The sequence below is a fragment of the Rhinatrema bivittatum genome, chromosome 4 (assembly GCF_901001135.1).
Source record: "Rhinatrema bivittatum chromosome 4, aRhiBiv1.1, whole genome shotgun sequence".
NCBI classification, from domain to species: Eukaryota; Metazoa; Chordata; class Amphibia; order Gymnophiona; family Rhinatrematidae; genus Rhinatrema; species Rhinatrema bivittatum.
Window position 1 is genome coordinate 360,344,730 of NC_042618.1, and position 26,747 is coordinate 360,371,476.

Consider the following 26,747-nt stretch of genomic DNA (forward strand, 5'->3'; position numbering starts at 1 on the left):
TGCACATGTGAAAATGCAATGGACGTGTTCATTCCTAATCCTACCCAAAACCTGCTGCTGGGAATGCCTCACCTTAACCTGGCTAAAAATATGCATATTGAGTTACTCTATGTGTACTTTTTATCTCAATTAAGGCTGGCAGTGTTCAGACAGTCTTTAACCTGGGCAAATTAGGTGAAAATCGTTCTCCTAGATGTCTATTCCCTTATAACCTTGGGAAGTATAAAGTGATGACCCTGGACTACAACAGTAGCATAGCCTGAAAGTCATCTACTTCTATATTGTTATATCAGTCCAATAAAAAGGTATCACCTTATTTTTTGCTTCTGTTTCTTAACCTTTATTTCCATGCATTCAAGTGGACTAACATGGCAACCATACTGCTCTATGTTTCATATTATTAAGAAAAAGCGGAATATGAATCAATCATATAAATAAATAAACAAATAAATAATGATGACCATGAAAGAGATCAGGATGAAACACCCACTGAGAAAGTTAGTGAGAGTAATTTGATATATATTGAGAAACACATATATTGAGAAAATCATTCTAAATATGCACAATTATTGGTGCAAATCAGGATATTTTTATGGATATTCACAGTTAAACTGAGTTTTGGTCAAAAGATGTATTGTCATTAAGGAAGACCAACTTGTGGATATTTTGTAAACTAGTAAATAGAATAGATTGTGAAAACTGGTGACCAGCTGGGATTTTGAATCCCTATCTTAATTAGTAGCATAGCACAAAATAAATTTGGATCATCAGGTTTTGCCACATCTCTGGATGCATTTTTTTCATTCTCTAGGCATTTGATTTAATATAGTGAATAAATTCTGTGTATACATCTCTATATACAGAATGCATTTTAATATCTCATATCTCATCAGAGTACCAACTGCCTTCAGCTGATTATGCTAGGAATTCCTATATCAGCAGAAACAGCTTGCAAACTTCAGGTGCATTTGTGCTAATAGCATCAAAGGTTCATGCAGAAATGTTTTCTGTTCGTTCTGTACTATTTGAAGCAAATTTCAGGTAGCTGACACTGATTAAAGTATCAATATAAGAACATAAGAAATTTCCATGCTGGGTCAGACCATGGGTCCATCAAGCCCAGCATCCTGTTTCCAACAGAGGCCAAACCAGGCCACAAGAACTTGGCCCGTAACCTGAGAAAATCTGCCTCTGCGCATGCCTAGCCTATTTTCCATAGGCTCAGTGGCGCGCGTAAGCCCCAGGACGCGCGTATTTCCCAGGGCTTGCAAAAAGGGGCGGGGTGTGGGCGGTCTGGGGGGGCGTGGGTGTGGCCGAAGCCTTCGGGATCGCAGGCCGGCAGTCGGCTGGTGTGCGTAAGCTACACCTGCCAGGAGGCAGGCGCAACTTACCCGACAAAGGTAAGGGGGTTTCTAGGTAGGGCTCGGGGGCGGGTTAGGGAGGGGAAGGAGCGGCCTTGGAGGGAATGTGGGAAGGCTGTGAGGCTCGGTGTGCGCATGTTGCACAATTGTGCACCCCCTTGTGCGTGCCAACCCTGGATTTTATAACATGCGCACGGCAGCGCCCGCATGTTATAAAATCGGGCGTAGATTTGTTCGCACCGGGTTGTGCAAACAAATCTACGCCTGCACGCATCTTTTAAAATTTGGCCCTAAGTAAACTTGATTAATAGCAGTTAATGGGTTTCTCCTCCAAGAATTTATCCAAACCTTTTTTGAACCCAGCTACAATAACTGTACTAATCACATCCTCTGGCAACAAATTCCAGAGTTTAATTGTGCGTTGAGTGAAAAAGAATTTTCTCCGATTAGTCTTAAATGTGCCCCATGCTAACTTCATGGAATGCCCCCTAGTCCTTCTATTATTTGAAAGTGTAAATAACCAATTCACATCTACTCGTTCAAGACCTCTCATGATCTTAAAGACATCTATCATATCCCCCCTCTGCCGTCTCTTCTCCAAGCTGAACAAGTAGCTTTAGCCACTATATGAATAATAAATCTAGGTAACAGAAAATTAAAAAAATTGTTTATGAGTTGGCTCTGTGGCTCAGGCACTCCTGGCCAGTGAAGGTGCTGTGATGCTTGGAAACGCCATTTGAGATGGGAAGAATAATAAAAATGGAAAAAATGAGTTGCAAAGGAAAATGTTAGTGTATTTTAATTTGCTTTTACTATATCTTTAATGATTATAAATAGCAACCAATATGAAATTAGCTATTAGGGGGAAGTAGTAGTAGTTTTCTAATCACATTAACTACATCTAATTTCTCATTGGTCACATTGTAAATTCAAATTTTAACAAAAGAAGACACTATGAGGCCCATATTCTAAAGTCATTTAGACGGATACCTGAAAAGTTGTATGTTTAAATAGCTAATTTGGAAATTTCAGCCACTTATCCACGTAACCAGTCTTACGCATGCCGGGCCTATTTTCAAAAGGCCCGGCGACACGCGTAAAGCCCTGGGACGCGAGTAAGTCCCGGGGCTTGCAAAAAGGGGTGGTGTGGTTCGGGAGTGGGGCAGGACCAGAGACTCCCGGCACAGTAGCCTTTTGCCGCTGTGCAGGGGATCGCGCTCTGGCAGTCAGCCAGCGCGTGCAACTTACTTCAGCCCCAGGGCTGAAGTAATTTTTGAAATAAAAGATCAAAGAAGAAAAAGTTAGGGGGGAAAGGGCGAGGGAGGTAAGGGAAGGCGGGGTGGGGTGGTAGGGAATTTCCCTCCAAAATCGGAGAGGCCTAGGAGGGAATGGGGGAAGGCAGCGCGGCTCGGCGTGCGCGCAAGGTGCACAATTATGCAGCCCCTTGCGCGCACTGACCCCCGATTTTATAACATGCGCGCACTTGCATGCGCAAGTTATAAAATTGCGCGTCCATGTGCATGCGCCGGGTAGCGCGCGCACATCGACGCACTCTCACAAGTTTAAAAATCTACCCCTAAATCTGTAAATGCACGTTACACATTTATGTGGGCTTTTGAAAATCGCTACAATATATACCATTGAATTCTCAATAGGTTTTACCCACATTAAATCCACTTAAAGTTGGTAAACAGATTTTGAAAATTGCTACAATATTATATTACATGGGTTAACTCCTTTGAAAATTATCTTGAATGTGTGTACTTTTGTATAATAAAAACCAGATGTTGTTTTGATCTCTCACCTCTCTCTCCTCTCCCTTGACCAGTCCACAGGTAAACACAGGTGTGATATTGAACATGATGCGCACTTTCACCCATGGACAGGTTGGGCAATAGTCAAAGCCCTGATTTCCACAGGTAAAATTACTATTTTACCTCTGGAAAGGGATTTCATTCTTGCCTTTCATGTCAATAATTGAGCTAGATGGAAAAAGTTCAGAAATTGTATGAGCTCCTTCTCTGAAATTTTTGCTGCTAACCATACCATTACATTCCATGCAGTCATGATTTCTGTATATAAACGTAATTAATTTAGTGGTCTGTGACAATCTGTTTCCCAGTTGACAGTATTACGTTAGAATGATTTTTATACCTGGAAACAATGTGATTGTTATATACTTCTTCACCTACAATTTTTGCAAATGGTAGTTTCTAGAACAGTAGTCATATTTTCCAGCTGTATATGAAGCTAGGACTAATGTACTGCAGGAGGACAGCTAAAGTGCTTAGTGTATTATTGTAATATCTCTGCAAGTAATGAATTCTTGGGAGGAAAACAGGTACTGCTTAGTTAAGAATTTTGTGTGCTTCTGCCAAATTCCTTTTTTTTTTTTTGCATTACATCAGTAAAACTGCAAATGACTTACAGGTGATAAAGATATTAGATTAAATATTTATAATAAATTTGATATGTACAGATGTTTCTTTTTATAAGCAGTGCCTGCCGTCCAATAGAAATGTTAATGTTTGACTGCTGGTAGAAGTGTACTGAATTCCAGTCTTGCTGCAGGGTTCTCTCTTCTTCTCCTTTCCTCCTTTCACTATTTCTATATTCTCTCTCTTAATTGTGCTGCACTGTGATACCATAGAAGAGCAATATCGTAACCCTTTCTTCTTTAAAACTGGTAGCAATCCAAGATACATAGAACAGCCTGTACCTTTAGAAGAATACTAGAACACTTTGAGGTAGATATTCAGAGACTTGCTGAGCAGGAGGGATAACTGGCTAATATTCAGCTGACCTTAATTGGCTATCTTTTCAGCTGAATATTTCCCTAAATTTAGCCAGTCAAAAATATATCAGGGTTAAACTTAGCCAGTTAATGCTGAAAATCATGTACTAACCTGCTAAGTCCTGATAAAAAACAAAATAAAACAGTAATCACTCCATTCAGATTCATTAAAATAGGAAAAATAGTCCTTCACTCCCTTCACCCATAAAATAGGTAAAAATGCCCTCACATAGCGGTGGACCCTCCCTCCCTTCCTCCACCCTTGGAAATGTTTAAAAAGTGCCTCTGTGTAACAAGAGTTGCCTTCCCTTCCTTCTGTCAATTCTACCTGTCAAAACATGGCCCATGACAGCTCCCTCCCAAAAATGACAGTGACAACTAGTCCATCAAGCTAGGTTGAGAGAACATTGCACAAATCTCATCTTTGGGTGAGTGTCCTCACTCTGAGGATCATCAAATGTTCACGAGAGACCACTGTTCTGTTCGTACATCTAACATTGAATGTCAAAGTGGCCCCTAACCCCCTACACTAATACCTAAACCTCACCTCGAGTTACTAGGTGGGCCTACCATAGGGATACAAATACCTATCTAGGGAGCAGACACTATGGCTAGTCTTTCTCTCTCTCTCTCCCCATCACAAAATGTGATAAAACCATAACACATGCTATCGCACAGCTTAACGCTATTCTAAAAGGTGTAGTTAAAATTGGTGTTAAGTCTGTGCAATAGCATTTCACAGACTGGCTAACCCCCTCCTCTTTTTCAAATTTGCATCGCACTATACAATATGGTGCTATCACATGCGTTAAAGACGTTTTCGCATGCGGTAAGGGCCTATCGCATGCGTTAATGGGGCTTTTCGCATGCGATAAGCCCTTAACGCATGCAAAAACGCCTTAGCACATTTTGATAAATGACCCCCTCAGTTTGCAATGCACTGCGCAGTGAGCAGCTGTCTAGTAAACATTCTCCTTGAAATGTAACTAGTTGTTATAGTCTAGTGCAAGAAGGACAGACCCAATAAGAAAGTCAGACTCTCCAGTTGACCTGGAACAATTGCAAAATGCTTCTGAGCAGGGATCCAATTAAATCTGAGCCACTCACATACCGCTTCATATCTGCCAAGCTTGATGAGAATTCAAAGATCTGAAAAACAAGATCACATTAAAAACAAAACAAAACCCAACAACTTATTAGCAAATATGATGTGAGGCAACTGTGGTTTTCACCACCATGATCTAACATGTTGATCAAACTTGCACAGTCCAATCAGCTAGGTTGTGGGAATTGAGAGCTGGTATTTAAGCTGATTCACAGCTAACCTGCCCATCCTTAATATTCATGGAAGACAAGCTGACTGTATAATATATTTCTTTAATTTTTTTTCTCACTGTTGTCCCATTTCATGTTGCTTCTCTACCTCATACCCTATATTTTGTTCTCTATTGATCATCTTCCTTTATCAGAAACTCTCAAGTTTCACTAGGTGGCTAAATATAGCACTCAAATTCTGACCAATCCAAGGGTTGAAGTTACGTCAAGGGAAGAAAATTAGCTGGCTAGTGCTTATTTTCAGCACTAACTAGCTATTTAGGGACTGATTTACTAAGGCTTTTCTCCCATTCTGTGTCTACGGGGAAAATACTTAATAAAGAGGCCGTTAACTAGCCAATCCTAGGCACAGGGATAACTAGCTTAAATCTAACTAGTTATTCCTGTGCTCAGAATATGGTGAATAACCCTTCTCCTGATTGTGGAAGCCCTGTTTCCTGACCTGCAAAAGCAATCCAAAACCAGTAGCAACCCATTTCCCTCCCATCCTCCAACCCGGATAAGTAACCCTAGATTGGTAGCAGCCCTGCTGCCTCCTATCCCCTATTTGCAATAGCAGCCCTGAACAAGCAGCAACCCTTCCCACTCCCAATCCCCAGCCTACAAAAGTAATTGGATCAGCAGAAACACTCATCCACTCCCGATTAACAATCTATACTAGCAATCCCAGACTAGTAGCAATCCTCCCCCCTTCCAATCCCTGATATGCATAAGCAAACCTGAACCAACAGAAACCCTTGCCCCACCTTTATTCTGATATGCTAACCTCCCTAAGTACCCATCAGCAAACAACCCTCCCCCTGCATCCTTCAGCGAATCTCCATGGATGACATACCTCCTTCTGCCTCTGTTGAGGGGAGATATTGAAGGATCTGGTTGCGATGGGGGTTGCTTGTTGGGTTTGAAGGGGGAGGGGAGAATGACAGATTATTGAGAGGGGAGGGTTGCTGCTGGTTTAGGGTTGTTTTTGCAGGTCAGGGATTGGGAGTGGGGTGGGTTATTGTCAGTCCAGTTTATTTTGCATGTCAGGGATTGGGAGGGGAATTGATCAGTGGCTAATTATTGGTCTGCTAGGTTGTGGTAGAAAATCTATTTGAACTTAGCCAGTATTAACTAGCTAACTAGTTTGACTACTGAGCAGTTTTCTTTTAATATTGGCTCCATAGCTTCTAGAATCCAACCACTCTGTAAAGAAAAGAGGAATGAGATCAAAAGACTGTCAGCTGACTTGAAAAATGCATAACATAATAAAAAAAAATATCCAGAACAGTAAAAACATATTTCTACAGACTTGACATCCAATAACACAGATGTTAACTCGGTTGAGTCCTAATTAGCATCTTGTCTCACCAGCCTGATGTGCACAAAGGAAATGTGTTTCAAAGAAGGCACTAAAAAAAAGGTATATATAGGACAGCAAACCAACATCCTTTTCACCCCATTGAAAATTCCATTAGCAGCGGTAAAATATATTAGCACAGATATCCCGACAATTAAAAAATAGCTGAAGGAGTCTCAAAGGAGCAAGGTAAAACTTCCCACAGAAAGCTCTCAATGCACCGAAGACAAAAACAGATATTTCCTAACATAAAGAACCATTCATGGGCAAAGGACCTGTGCTGTGACTTAACTATCTGCTTCTTCATACATGCATGTTTCATGCTCTTTCCTTTCATTCTCCTACAAAGTGCTGGAACATGTTTCATCTCAAATCAGGCTCAGAAGCTGCAAATGACACTCATCCTATTCAGTATGCTATGTCAGCCCATCAGAGTTTTATTTTCAGCATCTTTTCAACCAGCTTCCCCATATGTTGGAAACTCAGGCCTAGATTCATCAAATCACAGGACATAAAGCTGAAATATAGTGCGATCGCAGGCTGCAATTAAAAAATGAGCATGGTTAGGGAAATTAACAACATTCCACACTGCATATATAAATATTGCATCACACGATATTTTTTGCGTCGTGATTCATTTGACGCCTTGTGCATCATTTTATGCAAAACATGTCATTTTACATCTGGCCCATTATTGTTTTGTATATATATATATATATATATATATATATATATATATATATATACTGGTTTCCTGCACCTGCATCTTTAAGGATATGTCAGACATTGGAGAGAGAGGAGAGGAGGTGAGTTGGTAGTGGTTAGATGGAGTTTAGGAGCTTTTTCTTGTGATTACCTGAGTTGTCCTTTATAGTGTTCTCATCTGTTTTCTCTTGTCTTTCTCTGAGTGTGGAAGTTTTTGTATATTTATCTAGTTTGTGTATTTATCTAGTCTGTCTGTCCCTTTGTGTGGAGGAGTGGGGAGGATTGGAGGAAGAATGAAGGAGGAGTCGAAGAATGGAGGAGTGGTGTGGTGTGGTGAGCATGAATGGATAGGGCATGGAAGGTTTGGGGGGGAGAGGAGGGAGGAAGAGGGCATGAGGAAAGAGAGGAGGAGTAGGAGTAGGGACAGTAGGAGTAGAGATAGGGAGGATAGAAGGAGGTGGGAAGGGAAGGGAGAAGGGGCTAGGCAGGTGAGTGTGTGATGGGAGGAGGACGGCAGGGAAGGGCTATTTATTTATTTTTATTTATTTAAAAGCTTTTCTATACCATCATTCGTAGTCACATCACAACGGTGTACAATATGTTTAAGTCTGTTTGATAATCACATATTCAAATACAAAATAGGATAATCTTAAAACTAAACAATACAAAATCACAAAACAATTAAAACTTATTAAACTACTCTAAAAAACTAAAATAACCTTAAAATGAAACTTAAAACATATTAATGATGACTCTAAAAGTTGCCTGCAAAAGCTCGCTCAAAAAGGCATGTTTTTAGTCCTTTTTTAAAACTCCTAAAATCTGATTCAAGGCTTAACTCTCTTGGTAACGTGTTCCATATGCATGGGCCTGCAACAGAAATAACCTTTCCCGTACTGAAATCAAATGAGCAGTATTCACTGATGGAACAACAAGCAAACCCTTGTTGGCGGATCTTAAAGATCCTTGAGGTGTATGCACTCGAACAGAAAAATTTAACCAGTCAGATTTATGGGCAGAGAGGATGCGGGAAGTTGTCAGGGCAGGTACAGAGGGAGAGGAAAAGAGGGGGAACAGGGAATGGGAGTGAGAGTGAGGTTAGTGACACCTCTCCGGAACTGGAAGTGGCAAATCGAACCTCCGGTAGCCAGGCAGCAGGTCGGCCACGTGTATGTACATACAAGTTCAGCATGGAGGACAACGAGCACCTGATCTCTGGCATCTTTCAGAATTACCACCTTCTGTTCAGCAACCAGGCTGGGATGATGTCCAGGGCTTCCAAGGCCCAGATATGGCAATTATTGCACAGGCATTACTGCGATGCAGCAGTATCAAGAGGAATGGAGACCAGGTGGCCCACCACTACAGGGATGTGAAGGCACAGTTAAAGAATAAGGTGGCAATTGGGAATAATTACATGCACCAGACAGGAGGAGCACCTTACCCAATAGTAGGGATGTGAATCGTTTTAGGACGATTAAAATTATCGTCCGATAATTTTAATATCGTCTTAAACCGTTATGGAACACAATACAATAGAGATTCTAACGATTTATCGTTATAAATCGTTAGAATCGTGAGCCGGCACACTAAAACCCCCTAAAACCCACCCCCGACCCTTTAAATTAAATCCCCCACCCTCCCGAACCCCCCCCCCAATGACTTAAATAACCTGCGGGTCCAGCGGCGGTCCGGAACGGCAGCGGTCCGGAACGGGCTCCTGCTACTGAATCTTGTTGTCTTCAGCCGGCGCCATTTTGGAAAATGGCGCCGAAAAATGGCGGCGGCCATAGACGAACACGATTGGACGGCAGGAGGTCCTTCCGGACCCCCGCTGGACTTTTGGCAAGTCTTGTGGGGGTCAGGAGGCCCCCCCCAAGCTGGCCAAAAGTTCCTGGAGGTCCAGCGGGGGTCAGGGAGCGATTTCCCGCCGCGAATCGTTTTCGTACGGAAAATGGCGCCGGCAGGAGATCGACTGCAGGAGGTCGTTCAGCGAGGCGCTGGAACCCTCGCTGAACGACCTCCTGCAGTCGATCTCCTGCCGGCGCCATTTTCCGTACGAAAACGATTCGCGGCGGGAAATCGCTCCCTGACCCCCGCTGGACCTCCAGGAACTTTTGGCCAGCTTGGGGGGGGGGCCTCCTGACCCCCACAAGACTTGCCAAAAGTCCAGCGGGGGTCCGGAAGGACCTCCTGCCGTCCAATCGTGTTCGTCTATGGCCGCCGCCATTTTTCGGCGCCATTTTGGAAAATGGTGCCGGCTGAAGACAACAAGATTCAGTAGCAGGAGCCCGTTCCGGACCGCTGCCGTTCCGGACCGCCGCTGGACCCGCAGGTTATTTAAGTCATTTGGGGGGGGGTTCGGGAGGGTGGGGGATTTAATTTAAAGGGTCGGGGGTGGGTTTTAGGGGGTTTTAATGTGCCGGTTTTGCGATTTTACGTTTTTTTGATTTTTCACGATTTTTCACGATATTTTACCCCCCCAAACGGCAACAATACGATTCCCTCCCCCTCCCAGCCGAAATCGATCGTTAAGACGATCGAGGACATGATTCACATCCCTACCCAATAGTGTTGTCGCCGATGGAGGAGCAGCTGATAGAAAGACTGGGACCAGTCATGTTTGAGGGAACGTGAGCCAGAACCAGTAAGTCTGCTACAGATGACCACACTTTTTTGCATAGGATGCTCACATTGAATGATGCAAAGTACACATCTTATGCAAAACAGTACATATGCAATTGTTAACTTCATACTTATATCTTCTTTGTTTACATAGCTCTTGCCCAGGAAACAAAGCTGTGAAGCCCCAGCTACCAACAGCATAGCCCCAGTTCTCAGTTGAATGCAGAGATGCAGTACAGTGAGGAAAAGAAGGAGAAACAGCAAAAGCAGCAGCCACAGAAGCAACAGCTGGTACTTCAAACCCTTGGCTCGCCCCTGCCCCTTGATGCCAGCCTAAACCTCTCTGACTTTATGGAGGGAACTACTCTGCCATGGGAGGAAGCAGCCTAGTCACCATCTGCCTCCAGCAAGATGTAGAAGACAGCCAACCAGCTCATCCCATGAGACCTGTGATGCCATCACTGCAGCCACATACAGCACATCAGTGACCACTAGTTCCACTACCTGTAGCACCAGCAGTTGATCCTACAGTGCAGGCCACTCTAGACCACATCAAGAAGACGCATGGGCTGCAACTACATCATATTTATTTATTTATAAACTTTTTTATACCATTATTCATAGCAACATCATATCGGTTTACATTGTAACAACAGGGTGAAAATACAATGAACAGGAGGGGGGCACATGGATGAATAGGAACAGGGAGATTAGCGAAGGAAATATGAGAACCAGACAGCAACATCAACATTAAATAAGTAATAAAAACAAGGTAAATATTCAACAAAAGTTGTAGTTACGATTACAGCCACCGTCACAACAGAGAAGTTGTGAATGTGATTGCAGCCACAACCACAGGCCAGTTTCAGCAAGAGTCATAGCAGAATTATAAACAATGAATATTTGGCGTGAAAGGGAGTAGAGGAGGGAGCAGGTTATTGGGGGTACACTTGTTTAAATAGCCAGGTCTTAAGGTTAGCACGGAATTTAGAAGGACAAACTTCGAGCCGTAGGTTCGTAGTTTGTCCTTCTAAATTCCACTTGAGGATGGCTCAGGTTGCCAACACCCAGGCTGTGCAGCAGCAGACCTCAGCCCTTACACAGGGCTTAACCACTGCCTAAATCTCTATATATTAACTACAGCCATCATACTACTCATTTAGCATTTGCCAGAGATGGCACCCGTGCCATCACGATCCTCACAGGAGTTGACTCTGAGAAGCAGTCCCCAGCTCTCAGGATGGCCCAGGGAAGGCCTCCTAAACAAATTCCACCCCCAAGCAGCACCAAGCCCTGGGGAAGAAAAAGCCCAAGAAGCCAATCAACCCTTATAAATTCTACTCAAAGATGACAGTTCCAACAAAGCCAGGGCTGTCTGCTGTACAGGTTTCTGAACTGGCTAGATGGAAGAAGTCTGCTGGGCCCATCCTGTTTACAGAGATCTGTGCTGCCTAAATAATGCTTGCTGGGCCCATCCTGTCTATAGAGTTCCTATGTAGGCTAGATGGAAGAAGCCTGCATACTGCTTCTGCCTCCATGCTGTGCTCTCCAGTTCTGGTCCTGCTGCCTGCTACTTTAACTTTACTGCCATGGCCTTTTTGCAGTCCCTTTTCAGTGTACTCTTTCAATATGGACTGCCTGGGTCTTCTCTTAAACTTTGCTGCTTTGGCCCTTTTTCAGTTCCTTTTCAGAGCACTCTTTCAACATGGACTGTCTGAGCCTTCGCTTGCCATCACATTGTTGTGCTGGCATCAGTTCTAACAGAGCTGTACTGTAACAATTAGGTTGCCACTTCTACTTTCTAGGTTCCTTGCTGTAATAATCATTTTGCTAAAGGATAAGATAACTGTAGTGTAAATCTCCAAAGGGATGGTTTTGTATTAATTTACCATAGAAGCACAAGATATATTGCAAGGGAAGAGCTCAGCAACCCACAATCCAGTGGGAGCACTGAGAGAAGAGGATCACCTTGCTGGAATCAGTAAGTTTTGCTTGGGAAATTTGTTTTTAAAGTATTGGGGAGAAGTAAACTATTGGGGGTATATTATTTAGTGTGTTTGTGCTTTTAATAGTCAGTAAGGCAGCTAATAAACAGAAGTTAGTGTGTTTATTTTTAATAGTCAGTAAATCTGCTAATAATTAGAAGTTAGTGTGCTAGTTTCTCAACCCTCCCACCCCTCTCCCACCCACCTCTAACTCATCATCCTTTAATTTATAGGCAGGTGCCACTTTCACACACACAAAAAAAAATCTGCCTTTTAACTTCACTTCACGAACTCCCCATACCTTATTGAGAGTTTGATCATTCCCCTGTAGGTCACTACCAGCCATATAGTAAATACTCTAATACATTTAAAGGATGCTAATTAGACACATTCCTACTCCCATAGCAACCTAAAACTTAACTAGGAACTGAACAAATTTGAGATGAAGGCAGTAGTCTAGCAGCAAGAGGGGGGCCTCTGAGTCTTTTGCATCAAATGTCACATGTATGATTTTTTACTCACCGGTGAGAAGTTATACGTGTACATCCGATGCAAAGAGCTCCTGTCTCTCAGAGAACAAGTCCAATCTCTGGAGGCTAGAGTGGAAGAACTGGAGGAGCTGAGGCAGACAGAGAGGTATATAGATGAGACCTTCAGGGACATAGTAGCCAAGTCCCAACCTCAGAATGGCAGCCCTGGTGCTGTCTTGGAGGAAGAAGGTCTCATGATTGGAGAGCATTAATCTGGTGCAGCAGGAAAGGATCCAAGGACCTGCTCTCCAAGTGGTACATTGCCCTTTCACACCATGGATGTCTCCCAGAGCTACTGCTCAGGAGGAAAGGGTTAGGTCAGACGTCATGGTGATTCTATTTTAGGAAAGTAGACCTGAGGATCACCTGGTAACATACCTACCTGGTACAAAGGTGGCAGACCTCACGCGTCACCTAGATAGGATTTTAAACAGTGCTGGGGAGGAGCCGGCTGTCGTGGTACATGTGGACACCAATGACATAGGAAATGTGGGAGGGAGGTTCTAGAATCCAAATCTTGGCTCTTAGGTAGAAAACTGAAATCCAGAACCTCCAGGGTAGCATTCTCTGAAATGCTCCCTGTTCCACGTGCAGGTCCCCAGAGGCAGGCAGAGCTCCAGAGTCTCAATGTGTGGATGAGATGGTGGTGCAAGGATGAGGGATTCAGTTTTTTAAGGAACTGGGGAACCTTTTGTGGAAGGGGGAGTCTTTTTCGAAGGGATGGGCTCCACCTTAACCAGGGTGGAACCAGATTGCTGGCGCTACCCTTTAAAAAGGAGATAGAGCAGATTTTAAACTAGAACAAAGGGGAAAGCTGACAGTCACTCAGCAGCACAAGGTTCAGAGGGAGATATCTTCAAAGGATTCTGATGATGCATTAGAATTAGGGCATCCCAACAGTGAGGTTCCAATAATAAGAAAAGTAGTCCAAGTGCCTGTAAATAAAAACTCACCTGAGCTAAAAAAAAATTCCAATTTATCCCTATCAATTAAAAAGCAGAATGAAAATACAAACAAAAAACACACTTTGAGATGTTTTTATGCTAATGACAGAAGTCTAAGAAGTAAGATGGGAGAATTAGAATGTATAGCAGTGAATGATGACATAGACTTACTTGGCATCACAGGACATGGTGGAAGGAGGATAACCAATAGGACAGTGCTACACCAGGGTACAAATTATATCGCAATGACAGAGAGGAGCATCTGGGAGGCGTGGTGGTGCTTTATGTTCAGGATGGCATAGAGTCCAACAGGATAAAGATCCTGCATGAGACTAAATGCACAATCAAATCTTTATAGGTAGAAATCCCTTGTGTGTTGGGGAAGAGTATAATGATAGGAGTATACTACCGTCCACTGGCCAAGATGGTGAGACGGACAGTGAAATGCTAAGAGAAATCAGGGAAGCTAACCAAATTGGTAGTGCAGTAATAATGTGAAGTTTCAATTACCCCAATATTCTGGGTAAATATAACATCGGGACATGCTAGAGAGATAAAGTTCCTGGATGGAATAAATAACAGTTTTATGGAGCAATTGGTTCAGGAACTGACAAGAGAGGGAGCAATTTTAGATCTAATTCTCAGTGGCGCACAGGATTTGGTGAGAGAGGTAACAGTGGTGGGGCCACTTGGCAATTGTGATCATAATATGATTAAATTTGAATTAATGACTGGAAGGGGGACAGTAAGCAAATCCACAGCTCTACTGCTAAACTTTCAAAAGGGAAACTTTGATAGAATGAGAAAAATAGAAAAAAACTGAAAGGTAAAAAGGTAAAAGGTGTGCAAGAGGCATGGACATTGTTAAAAAATACCAACCTAGAAGCACAGTCCAGATGTATTCCACACATTAAGAAAGGTAGAAGGAAGGCAAAACAATTACTGGCATGGTTAAAAGGTGAGGTGAAAGATTGGAAGAAGGATCCAACAAAAGAAAATAGGATAAAGCATAAGCGTTGGCAAGTAAGACATTGATAAGACAGGCTAAGAGAGAATTTGAAAAGAAGCTGGCTGTAGAGGCAAAACCTCAGTAAAAACTTTTAAAAATATATCTGAAGCAGAAAGCCTACGAGGGAGTCAGTTGGACCTTAGATGATCGAGGGGTTAAAGGGGCACTTAGAGAAAAGAAGGCCATCGCGGAAAAATTAAACAATTTCTTTGCTTCGGTGTTTACTGAAGAGGATGTTGGGGAGATACCTGTTCTGGAGAAGGTTTTCATGGGTAATGATTTAGATGAACTGAACCAAATTATGGTAAACCTAGAAAATGTGGTAGGCCTGATTGACAAACAAGAAGGGCTCTTAGAGAAGATAAGGCCATTGCAGAAAGACTTAATTCTTTGCTTCTGTGTTTACTAATGAAGATGTTGGGAAGATACCAGTTCCGGAGATGGTTTTCAGGGGTGATGAGTCAGACGAACTGAATGAAATCATTGTGAACCTGAAAGATGTAGTAGGCCAGATTGACAAATTAAAGTGTAGCAAATCACCTGGACCGGATGGTATGCATCCTAGGGTACTGAAGGAACTCAAAAATGAAATTTCTGATCTATTAGTTAAAATTGGTAACCTATCATTAAAATCTTCCATTGTACCTGAAGACTGGAGGGTGGCCAATGTAACCCCAATATTTAAAAAAGACTCCAGGGGCAATCCAGGTAACTATAGACCAGTGAGCCTGACTTCAGTGCTGGGAAAAATAGTGGAAACTATTCTCAAGATCAAAATTGTAAAGCATATAGAAAGACATGGTTTAATGAAACACAGTCAACTTGGATTTACCCATGGGAAGTTTTGCCTAACAAATCTGCTTCATTTTTTTGAAGGGGTTAATAAACGTGGATAAAGGTGAACCGGTAGATGTAGTGTGGATTTTCAGAAGGCGTTTGACAAAATCCCTCATGAGAGGCTTCTAAGAAAACTAAAAATTCATGGGATAGGAGGCGATGTCCTTTCGTGGATTACAAACTGGTTAAAAGACAGGAAACAGAGTAGGATTAAATGGTCAATTTTCTCAGTGGAAAAGGGTAAACAGTGGAGTGTCTCAGGGATCTGTACTTGGACCAGTGCTTTTCAATACATATATAAATAATCTGGAAAGGAATACGATGGGTGACGTTGTCAAATTTGCGGATGATACAAAATTATTCAGAGTAGTTAAATCACAAGTGGATTGTGATACATTACAGGAGGACCTTGCAAGACTGGAAGATTGGGCATCCAAATGGCAGATGAAATTTAATGTGGACAAGTGCAAGGTGTTGCATATAGGGAAAAATAACCCTTGCTGTAGTTACACGATGTTAGGTTCCATATTAGGAGCTGCCACCCAGGAAAAGGATCTAGGCATCATAGTGGATAATACTTTAAAATCATTGGCTCAGTGTGCTGCAGCAGTCAAAAAAGCAATCAGAATGTTAGGAATTATTAGGAAGGGAATGGTTAATAAAATGGAAAATGTCATAATGCCTCTATATCGCTCCATGGTGAGACCGCACCTTGAATTCTGTGTACAATTCTGGTCGCCACATCTCAAAAAAGATATAGTAGTTGTGATGGAGAAGTTACAGAGAAGGGCAACGAAAATGATAAAGAGATGGAACAGCTCCCCTATGAGAAAAGACTAAAGAGGTTAGGACTTTTCAGCTTGGAGAAGAGAAAGCTGAGGGGGGATATGATAGAGGTGTTTAAAATCATGAGAGGCCTAGAATGGCTAAATGTGAATCAATTATTTACTGTTTCGGATAATAGAAGGACTAGGGGGCACTCTATGAAGTTAGCATGTAGCACATTTAAAACTAATTGGAGAAAGTTCTTTTTCACTCAACACACAATTAAACTGGAATTTGTTGCCAGGGGATGTGGTTAGTGCAATTAGTGTAGCTGGGTTTAAAAAAGGTTTGGATAAGTTCTTGGAGGAGAAGTTCATTACCTGTTATTAATCAAGTTGACTTATAAAATAGCCACTGCTATGACTAGCATCAATAGCATGGGATAGACATAGTTTTTGGGTTCTTTCCTGGTACTTATAGCTTGGAAACAGGATGCTGAGCTTAATGGACCCTTGGTCTGACCCAGTATGGAATGTTCTTAAGATCATAATACTGAATATGTCATTGTCATTTGTAACAGTTTATGTACATGTGGTGGTAATTTCAGTTACAGTATTAGGTGCTATTTGATATTTTAACCTAGTAGAATGTGATTACCAAAAATGTTGAATTGCTTTGAATGTTGTGACTACAAATTTTTAATAAAATGGTTACATATTTTGAAACTTAACTTTCTGGTTGTGTCTTTTTATTGTGTGGTTTTTGTCTTGGTTTGACTGGGTTAGACATTTGGGACCCACATGACTTTGCATGTTAGAGTGCCATTGACCATTCCAACTAGCACATTTCTCAGATACAAGACCATATGGCATAAACCTTAAAAAGGACAGCAAGAGCAAAACATGAAATTCCTTACGGTGGAGTTTCACAAGTGGCTCGTGTTGCCTTTTCCAGAGAGCATACTCTTAGCTAACTCTTGGGTACATGGGGCATGTATATGAGATGGGCACTATCTAGCTAGTGTTCCCCTCCATATGCTGTCTAGTGCAATAGATGTAGAAATGCTTGGCTAGAGTGATGTAGCAAGTTCCGATATAGGTTATATGGCTATACTACTGTCATAGTGCAGCTATTAAAAAAAAACCAAAAACTATTGGCCTCTTCCATTGTGACCGAATGATGTGCCTTCTAGAAATTTTAAGACTGCAAAATCTGCAGTACATTTTAGCCATGAACCTTGCACTTATTGTCAAAATGAAAGTATGTGCATCACCATAGGATAAGTATGTGCAAATTTTTCTGGAAAAAAATGTGAGTGCTTTTCCTGACAGAAACTTCAGTTAAGAATGCATGTCCTTACATGCTTAGATGCTTTATGCATGTACTAACCAATGACAAGTCTAACAAGAGGAGTTGATTTGTACACTGCAGTCTCTGCTTGCTGCATTTTATAAATCAACTCCTTTTCATCTCTTCTAAAGAATAAATTCTTTAGTGATGTCAATTTTACACTGAATACCTCTGAATGTGTCTGTAACACCACCCCTTGTAATCCCAACCCACCTCCCAAAAACCCATTCTGATTCAAAGTGCCCCTCTACAGTAGTATGTATATATAGAGTGTCAGACTGACCCTCTACAGAGGCGCGCTCTCTCTCCCTCTCTCTCTCTCTCATATTCAGGACTCTTGTGTCTCATGAGGACCAGTAGCAAAGTTATGCAGGCAACATAACTGCATTGTCTTTGCAAAGTTCATGGTTGCGTGCATCAGTCATGGAATGCCCATGCCCTGCCCCTTTTCTGCCTCTTTATTCTGAATGCGCATACAAGCATGTACGCGCATTCTTCCTGGCTTCTTAAAATTCACAAATCTGGCCGTTTATGTTTGATTAACACTTTAAAAATCTACCGCTATATTCACACTTTATAAAATTGCTGGACCGCATGCACATGTGCGCGCAATTTTAAGTGGATCCGCGCCTATGCATGCAAATGCCTCTTCTTCCGTGTCAGGGAGAATTTTAATGGACATGCACGCTGATGCCATTACCGATTTTCCCAGTTGGTTCCCAATTTTCCATGGCAAGGGATTGGACTTTCAAACTCCCCTAGTTTACTAGCCTCCCTTCTCCCTTGTTAGCCCCTATCTTTAAAACCCCGCTGATCTATCGACTTATCTTTATTTTATTACTTTCAAGTCCTCCATAGCAGAAGTAAAGTTCCGTGGCAGGGGGACCCTGGTGCGCTGTTGTGCGTGTAAGTATTTACACACTAATTTGAAGTTGAAATCCGGGAATGCTCATGTCCTGCCCAGACCATGCCCCTCCCCTTTTTTTAACTTTTAATTTGTGCGCACAGCAGGAAATATGCACGTACTCAGGCGGCTTTTACAATCCGCTCGACATGCATTGGCCTGACTTATTTATGTATCTTCCGGTGTTGGTATGCGCCAGCCTTTTAAAATTCAACTGTTACATGGTAACTTTCAAACTGGCATGCAGGTGCACATTAACTAGTGTGTGTCGGCCCACGCCAAGTGTCATGGCTAATTTTATAACTTGTATGCGTACATGTGGCCAAATTTTAAGTGGGAATGCACATGTGCTCGCAAATTCCACTTCTACCATGTAAATTGGGGGATTTTAAAAGGGGCGTGCTTGGATGCCATTCCCAGTTTTACCAGTTCATTCCGAGTTTGATCCAGATCCCTCAGCTTAATTGTCTTCACTCCCCCCAGTTAACTTAGACCCTTAAAACCCTTACGGATCTGACTACTTTCCTTTATTTTTAACTTGCATGTCATCTCTAGTAGAAGTAAATTTACGTGGCAGGGCGCATTGGAGCATGCCCAATCCCATAAGCATTTACATGCACATCTCTGGTTCATGCCCTGAAATGGCCATGCTCCGCCCCCTTTTTGAAAACTTTCTAGATGTACGTGCTGCAAGAGATATGTGCATATCTCACCAGCTTTTAAAATCTGCTTGGCGTACGCAAGCCTGACTTCTTTATGCATCCCCTAATTAATGCGAGCGCCAGGCGTTTAGAATTCTCCTTGTAGTCTTCCATTGCACCCAATATAAGTCTAGGTATCAATGCAATTTTTCCTTGATTGGAATGATATCTCTGTACTTACAATCTGATTATACTTGTGCCTCAGTGTTTTGCGCTAGTTTGAGCCGCTGAACAATTTAAAAGGCAGACCAACATACTAAGCATTAAAATAATCTATTTATGAGGTCACAAATGCATGAATAAAGGATGGTACTGAATTGTTATTTTGAAAGTTAAGATGTGACAATTGGGTTTGTTAAATAGACAGAGCTATGTTCTGAACAAACCTTAAATAGTTTTCCCCAAATGTGAGAAATGTGTTTACTCTCCATAGCTGTTAAGTCTTTGCCCTGTCTGACTGGACTGTCAGTAATGGTATCAAGTAGTGTCAATTGTTTCATTGGTTTAACAATGTAGTGACCATCCTTCTAGGAATTGAAATATGTCCACTATCTTGCCATGCAGGCACTGAAAAGCACAAATCCCTTCCAACTAGGACGGATTTGAATTTTGAAATCTTTTACAAATGTTCATCTTGTTTGACCTCTTTGTTCTTCAACCAAATATTTTAATTTAACATATTTGTTTCATTTGTTTTTCCTTTGTAATTTTCACAACCAAGAGATATAGTAAATTTAATGCTAAGGCAAAAGATATGCTATTTCAAAACTGCATAAACAAAGAGGCTTGTGGGCTTTTGCAAACTTTTTTTTGCCTTGCTTTTAACCAGAATTTAAATCAGTCCTTAAGAACTCTGTTCTGCAATATTTGAAGGTGTGCAAAAAGTTATGCATAGCAGCAAATTTCCATGGGTCAGAAATTAATATCTACCAGCTGAATTTGCAGCATGAAAAAAATGACACAGGTTAAATTCATCATATATATTTACCTATTTACGTAGTTTATTTATTTATTCATTTTTTTAAATTCTATACCACTTTCTTCATGGATTGTTCAATGCAGTTTGCATGGAAAGTAACATACATAATTCTTATAAAATAATTAACAATAAGCATTTTTTATTTATGTAAAAAAAAATAGCTCAAGAGTGTTGCCGAATAGAGAGCCAAATGGCATTCAGGTCATTAACAAAATGTATTTTAACAGCAGTTTTGGTATAATGACTATATAAGATTATCAAAACTTGTTTTATCACATTCATTTTCAGGTACTCATGTCATGGAAGGTTCTGGGCGGATGCTGGTCACAGCCGTTGGAGTGAATTCTCAGACTGGTATCATCTTTACTTTGTTAGGTGCGGGTGAAGGAGAGGAGGAGAAGAAAGAGAAGAAAGGTAAGCCCTGAGAGTACATTCAGAGTTTTCCCTAGCAGTTGTGGCACTTATAGCATTTCCCAATAAAATGCAGATGGTACCATTTTATCTAATATCAAATAATCTTTGGTTGCCTGAAAACAGAACCTATCCTGCATCATTGTTATGCGGTTTGTTTTCATTAAAGCTTTGTATCATTTCCAGTAAGAACACAAACAACATGTACTTACCTGACTATCAGACTTTGCAATTTCTTGATGTAATCACTATTCTTCAGTAATTCATTTGATTTCCTTAGTTAACTCCATGCTTATATAAATTGTGTGTGTGTGTGTGTGTGTGTGTGGGATGTATCATTGTCACTCAGTTGGAAAAATCCCCAGTACAAAATGAAAAAACATATTTCTAAAAGACATATGTCTAAAAGAAAATTAGCATGAATTAGCAATGTCAGACGTTCACATGGTGAGGTGTAATTCCCACCTTGCATGAATTAAGAATTTTACATTCATTATTAAAAAAAAAAAAGTCCCTGAAAGCATTCTGCTCCCAAGGGAGCATCTCTTGTGGGAAAAGCTACTCATGTTATACCACATATCTTGCAATATAATCTGTCATTATTGTCTGAGTGATATTTTTGGGACCCTGTCATTCAGGATCAGTCTGGTCCTAGTTTTGTGTGATGTAGAAATTAACTCTTTCCAATATGCTCTCTGAGTGGTTTCCATACTCTATAAAACCAACAAATTAAAAAAAAAATGTATTTATTTACTTTAAAAGTTTTTGTTACTTGCAAAATGCAAGACAAAACAGAACCAAAACAATATAACCATCATGCTACAAAATAAAATAAAAAAATGCACTGCACAGGATTAAAGGGCATATTCAAGGAGACAGAGCAAGTCACTGGAAAGAAGGGATAATGGATTTAATCTGAAACAGGAAAAGCTTTTCCGAACAAGATTGTTTTCAAAAGTTTTTTTAATTCTTTGTTATCTTGGGTGAGATGACGTTATGTGGCAGGGAGTTCCATATGGTGGGAATATTGCACACTGCACTTTAGTGTAGGGTCTGTAAATAACTATGGCCCTTTGATTGGATATTTAATTCCAAGCTGTTTATTATACAACTTCCATCACAGACTTTTTTTTAACACCCACTGCTAGATTTCGTTGTTTACTAGAGTTGACTGAGTTGACAGATCAGTTAAGGAATATTGGAAGTAAGTCAATCTATATGCCAGGTCACATTACCACAGTTTAATAATTTAGCATCAAGTGTCAACTGACCAACCAAATCCTGATATCTCTTTAAACTGTTATCTTAATTTGGGACTAACTCGATAGGAATTCTTAGGCATTCAGGCTACTGAAGAGCTGATTAGCAACCTATTGCTGCACTATCTTGATTGATGAATGTGAAGCCTTTATTGTAATTTGTTCAAGTCTGCTCTGTGTAAACATGTTGATGTTTCTGTTTGTTACCCAGTTCGCTAGGTTAAAAATAAGCTTGATAAAGCATTATTGTTAATCCTTTTATTATTTCTATACCCACTGTAACAAAATAGCTTCATACGCATTAAACAAATATTTGTATCAACATGTCATATAAAATATTTCCAACAGGTCAAACTTCAGCTTGGAATCTCAGAGCATTTGCTACTAAGTTTATAATACATTACACTAGCTGTAGCACTATTTCTGTTGTATTTACTGAAAATTTTCCAAATACATTTTTTTTTTTTTGCCAACAATAATAAGTAAAATGCCTGCAAGCAGTGGCCTGGAGAGCCATGGCATTATTGCTGAAAGAGAGGACAAAAAAGACTGACCTTCGCCCCCTCCGGGTAACATTATATATTAATAAAGTACTTTATCTTCTGATAGTGTAGCGCATAGAGCATTCATTGGAAATATTCTTTCAGGAACTTGCATGAATATTAATGTCTCCCTGATATAGATTATTGGCTGTGAGATTTTGCATTCCCATGCCAGTAATAATGTGATTTTCCTAGCATCAGCTAGACTTCATGCTTTTTCACCCTAGTGGCCCAGTGCTGCGGATGTCATTTAGCCCTATTGGACATAATAAAGGTTTATTGATTTTTTTTTTTTTATTGTTAGAATCTTGTATTGTTGCAAAACAACAAATCTAATATAGTTCTTTATTGAACTGTGAAGACCCTACATTTAACCCAGAGATTTAACACCTTAAGTAAGCTTGTTCGTGCTTTATGAGAAAGAAGAGCCTCCAAAGTCTTCTGCAGCTGACCAGTCCGTTTGCTGAATGATTTGATTTATTTATTACAAAAAACAAATTGTTATAGCAGAAATTGCCCTGATAATGGTTAAAAAAAGAAAATGTCACACAGGTCTGTTGTCCTAATGTCACACAGGATTGCTTTAATCTGCTACCACAATGACCCTTAAAAATCCTGTAATTTCAAGCTAAATCTGCAGATTTCTGTAATCAAACGCATATTTTAGGTACACATTTCTGAATGGCTTTAGTTAGCTATGCGATGCTTTCCTTGATTAACATATTTTAAAATCACCATGCAGGTGTGAAAGAGGCTGATGGAGAACAACTCACAGGTAGAGTAAGAAATATGCCAGCTTTTAGACGGAAAAAGGCTTTTAGCTGCAGTGCTCAAAGAAGCCCCACAAGGCATTTTTCAGGAATCGCTTGAAATGTCCCAGGGATTTGAATTCCCTTTTTTTCCCTTGTGATGGAGCTATCTGTCAAGCTGATTTTGCTAATAGAAGGGAGCTTGCTAGAATATGAACAGGGATTTATTTTCATGCTGCAGTGACATCTGTATTTAGGACTATTTTGGTTACACTTGACTAATGATTCACTTTTGGATATACTATACAAATAGAATCACCTGCTAAACAGTCCAGGGTGCTTTACAAATTCACTGACATCCAGAATCTTTCTAGGATATTATTCTGAGTGAGAACAATGAATCAGTAGGTGATCCATGTGTAGAGGAATGATTTGGGGATATTATGTAATAACTAAACTTAATACAAGTGCAGTGGAATATTTACCTGCTGCAGTACCCATGCAATATACTATGTGCTGTGCAAGAATCAGACAAGTATGGCCTAATAATAGTCCTAAGTAGTATCACTGAAAGGCATTGCTGTTTCGGGGCCTTATGCAATGTAAATTATTCAGGACTACACAGCCTCTTCAGCAGAGTAAGACATAAGCAATGCAGAACAGGTGGCTTGGAACTTCCCTATACCTGACCTTGTCTCTGCTGCTCCACAATCTGCTGCTCAGTGAAAGGTGAATAGTAAAATATTAGTCTACCTAACCAACCTAAAAATACTTTAATATTTTTTCTTCTGCTTGTGTGTTACAGTAGAATCATTTCGTTTTCACATTTATGCGTTGCCCTCCTCAAAAAATAGACCCAGGACAGCGTACATAAAAAATAAAAAAAAAATCAAATGCAATACAAAAAAAAAAAATTCTCAAAATATAAAATACATCATAACAAAATGCATAAAAGCAAAGTAATGCCCTATCTCTATCATCTCTCTCACAATGGGTAGATTAAAGCTAATACCTGCCTACTTTTAGCCCATCCCAAATTACTCCCATAAAAATGTACCAGCTCTGTCTGTTGCACAGCTGATTAGTGAAAGCATTCCTTAATTTAGATTGAATGGGGCCCTTCTTGCTTTAGAAAAATCAACTGGTGCCTGAAATTTCTGTGACCATTTCAATTATTAAAATTAAATGACCAAAACTGCATATTGTAACTTATTGTGCCTTATATGTGTCCTCCAGTTTCTCTATGTACAATAAAGAAATGCAGCCAGCTTACTAGGCAGAGGTTTAATTGATGAACTGCTTTACATGTATTACCAAGGCACAAGTATACTATGTAAGGAGTATAGGTTGTGTGTTAAAAAAAGGTTTGTTCTTTAATTACTGGCTTTTCTATCTTGTAAATTAAGGCTCTATTTCAAGAAATACTTTTCCCATACAGACTGGAGAAAATCCATATGTCCTGATGTAGTAATAAATATATTAGCCACAGAGGAAGCATTATATACACAAAAGCACCCAATGTTGTAAGACAATTATTGACTGACATTGGAGATGGACTGAAAATGACCTTCTGTGATCTCCCACCCTTCCCATAATTTGGATGTTTGCTCATGACAAGGATTTATTTGATTGCAATCAAAGATCATAATAATACAAAATCAGGAAATGTAGGGGGTCATTTTCAAAATTATTCATTTATACACATAAATGTTTGTTTTTTTTAATTACCCAGGTTTGGAGACGGGCTAGGGGTGGGGTTGTATACATAAAAGAATGCGAAAAAGCAATTTTATGCCTACTTTTTCCCTCCCTTGAAAGAGGCATTTCCAGGTGTTGGAAAGCATTTACCTGCATGCTTTTGATTTTCAAAAGTATACACATAAATGTACACATGTACATTTACACTTGCTTCCAAGCAGGCGTGTGTGTGTGTGTGTGTATGCTGTGCAGGGATCCATGTACATCCACTAATTTTCAATATTAGGGCGGAAGTCCACATGCACTTGCTACACATGGACTTCAGACCTACATGGGCTGTTATAAAATTTCCCTCTTAAGAAATAAGAAATAAGCTGTGCTAATTATTTCTGTTTCTTGGGTTATTGTAATAATCTATTACTGCGATCCAATAAATTCTGCCTTCAGAAGAATACTAAGATTAGAGATGATGGTTTAAGGAAAAAATAGTGATTTTTTTGGATAATCGCTAGTTGAATAAAGGCTCACAGATCAGGAATATTAGTTATTTAAGCAACATTTTGGCATAATTGAGCAAAAAGTGAAATATGTTTAAATACTCAGCCATGTATGTACTGTTGCTATTATATAGTGAAGGAGAAAATAACGTTAAATACAGATAGTATCAACTGTGTAGCTTTTATCTGTTTCATGCTAACTTTGATCCATCCTATAAAGGGTTTCCAAAGCTTGTCCTGGGGATCACACAGCCTGTCTGGTTATCAGGATATCCAAAATGGATATATAAGTCTGCAAACATTGGAAATTCAGCATAAGCACATTTATCTCATGCATAGTCATTGTGGATATCCTGAAAATGGTTGTGAAGTCCCCAGGACAGGTTTGGGAAGCCCTATTCTAAGGGATAGGTAAGACAAAGCATGGAAAAAGCACATTACTTGTGTGGTAAAGCAAAATTTGTAAGTTGATGCAATTTCTGTCTTCAAAGGAGTTACCTTTAATATATAATGTATATCCATGGCTGAATGTTTCAACTAAGTCAGCTTTTTTTTAATTTTTGTTAAATCAGTCAATTTATAATCCTGATGAATACAGAAGTATATTTAACCATTTTTAATGTTAATGTTTACAGCTTCCTAACCCCACAAAATACCAATACATAAAGGACAATAGTACTGAGATATGTATAACACTCAGGGGAGTGTCACTTTGCTAAATATGTCTTTTATAATTCTATAAAGTGAACATTTCATGTATGTTTCCCCCCCTTCATGTTAGAGACATCCTTGTAAAGACATTTCACTTTTAGATTTTTTGTTTTGTTTTGTTTTGTTTTAACTTATTCTGTAAACAAGATTGTGCAGAGGGTAATGAAAAGCAGTATTAGTTTGTAAGTGCTGTTTTTTTTTCCATCATGCGAGGATTTGCTCATATTATTGATTTTACTCTTTTTGTTTATCCATTATTACTCGGTAGATTCTTCCCATCCCTCCTCCTACCCTCCTCCAACTACAGATGGTGCAGCAGGTGCAAATGCTACTGATAATGCAAATGCCAACTTAGTAAATGGTACGTCAAGCACACCTACAATGCAGTAGTTTTGCTTTATTTGATGGATCTCTCTCCTGACTCTTTTAACCTTCCACTTCCCTTTCTGAACTGCACAGATGTGTGTGCATGTGATTACCCTGTGAGAACTATTCCATCTACAGTTGCTTATAAGAGATGCCACAAGAGCAAAAGTACCTCAAACTCTCAATTGTTTTAAAAAATATATATAAATAATTTTGGAAATCAGTTGCTTCCTTTCTGCTGTTTATTGGAGGAGTGATTTCTCTGTAAAGCTTTATAAGTAAAAGCGATACTTTGAAAATGGATGCAGCTGGTCTGCTTGCACGTTTTAAATATTTTATTTGCAATAGAAC

General features: G+C 40.2%; 1 protein-coding gene across 1 annotated transcript in view; it reads left to right on the forward strand.

Moving 5' to 3' along the window:
• Positions 1-26,747, forward strand: part of ATP2B2 (ATPase plasma membrane Ca2+ transporting 2) — a 1,801,891-nt gene that overhangs the window by 1,362,365 nt on the left and 412,779 nt on the right. The window contains exons 9-11 of the mRNA XM_029600768.1: positions 20,452-20,577; positions 23,118-23,150; positions 26,299-26,391. Of these exons, the coding sequence (XP_029456628.1) occupies positions 20,452-20,577; positions 23,118-23,150; positions 26,299-26,391 (252 nt within the window). The remainder of the gene's footprint in view (positions 1-20,451; positions 20,578-23,117; positions 23,151-26,298; positions 26,392-26,747) is intronic.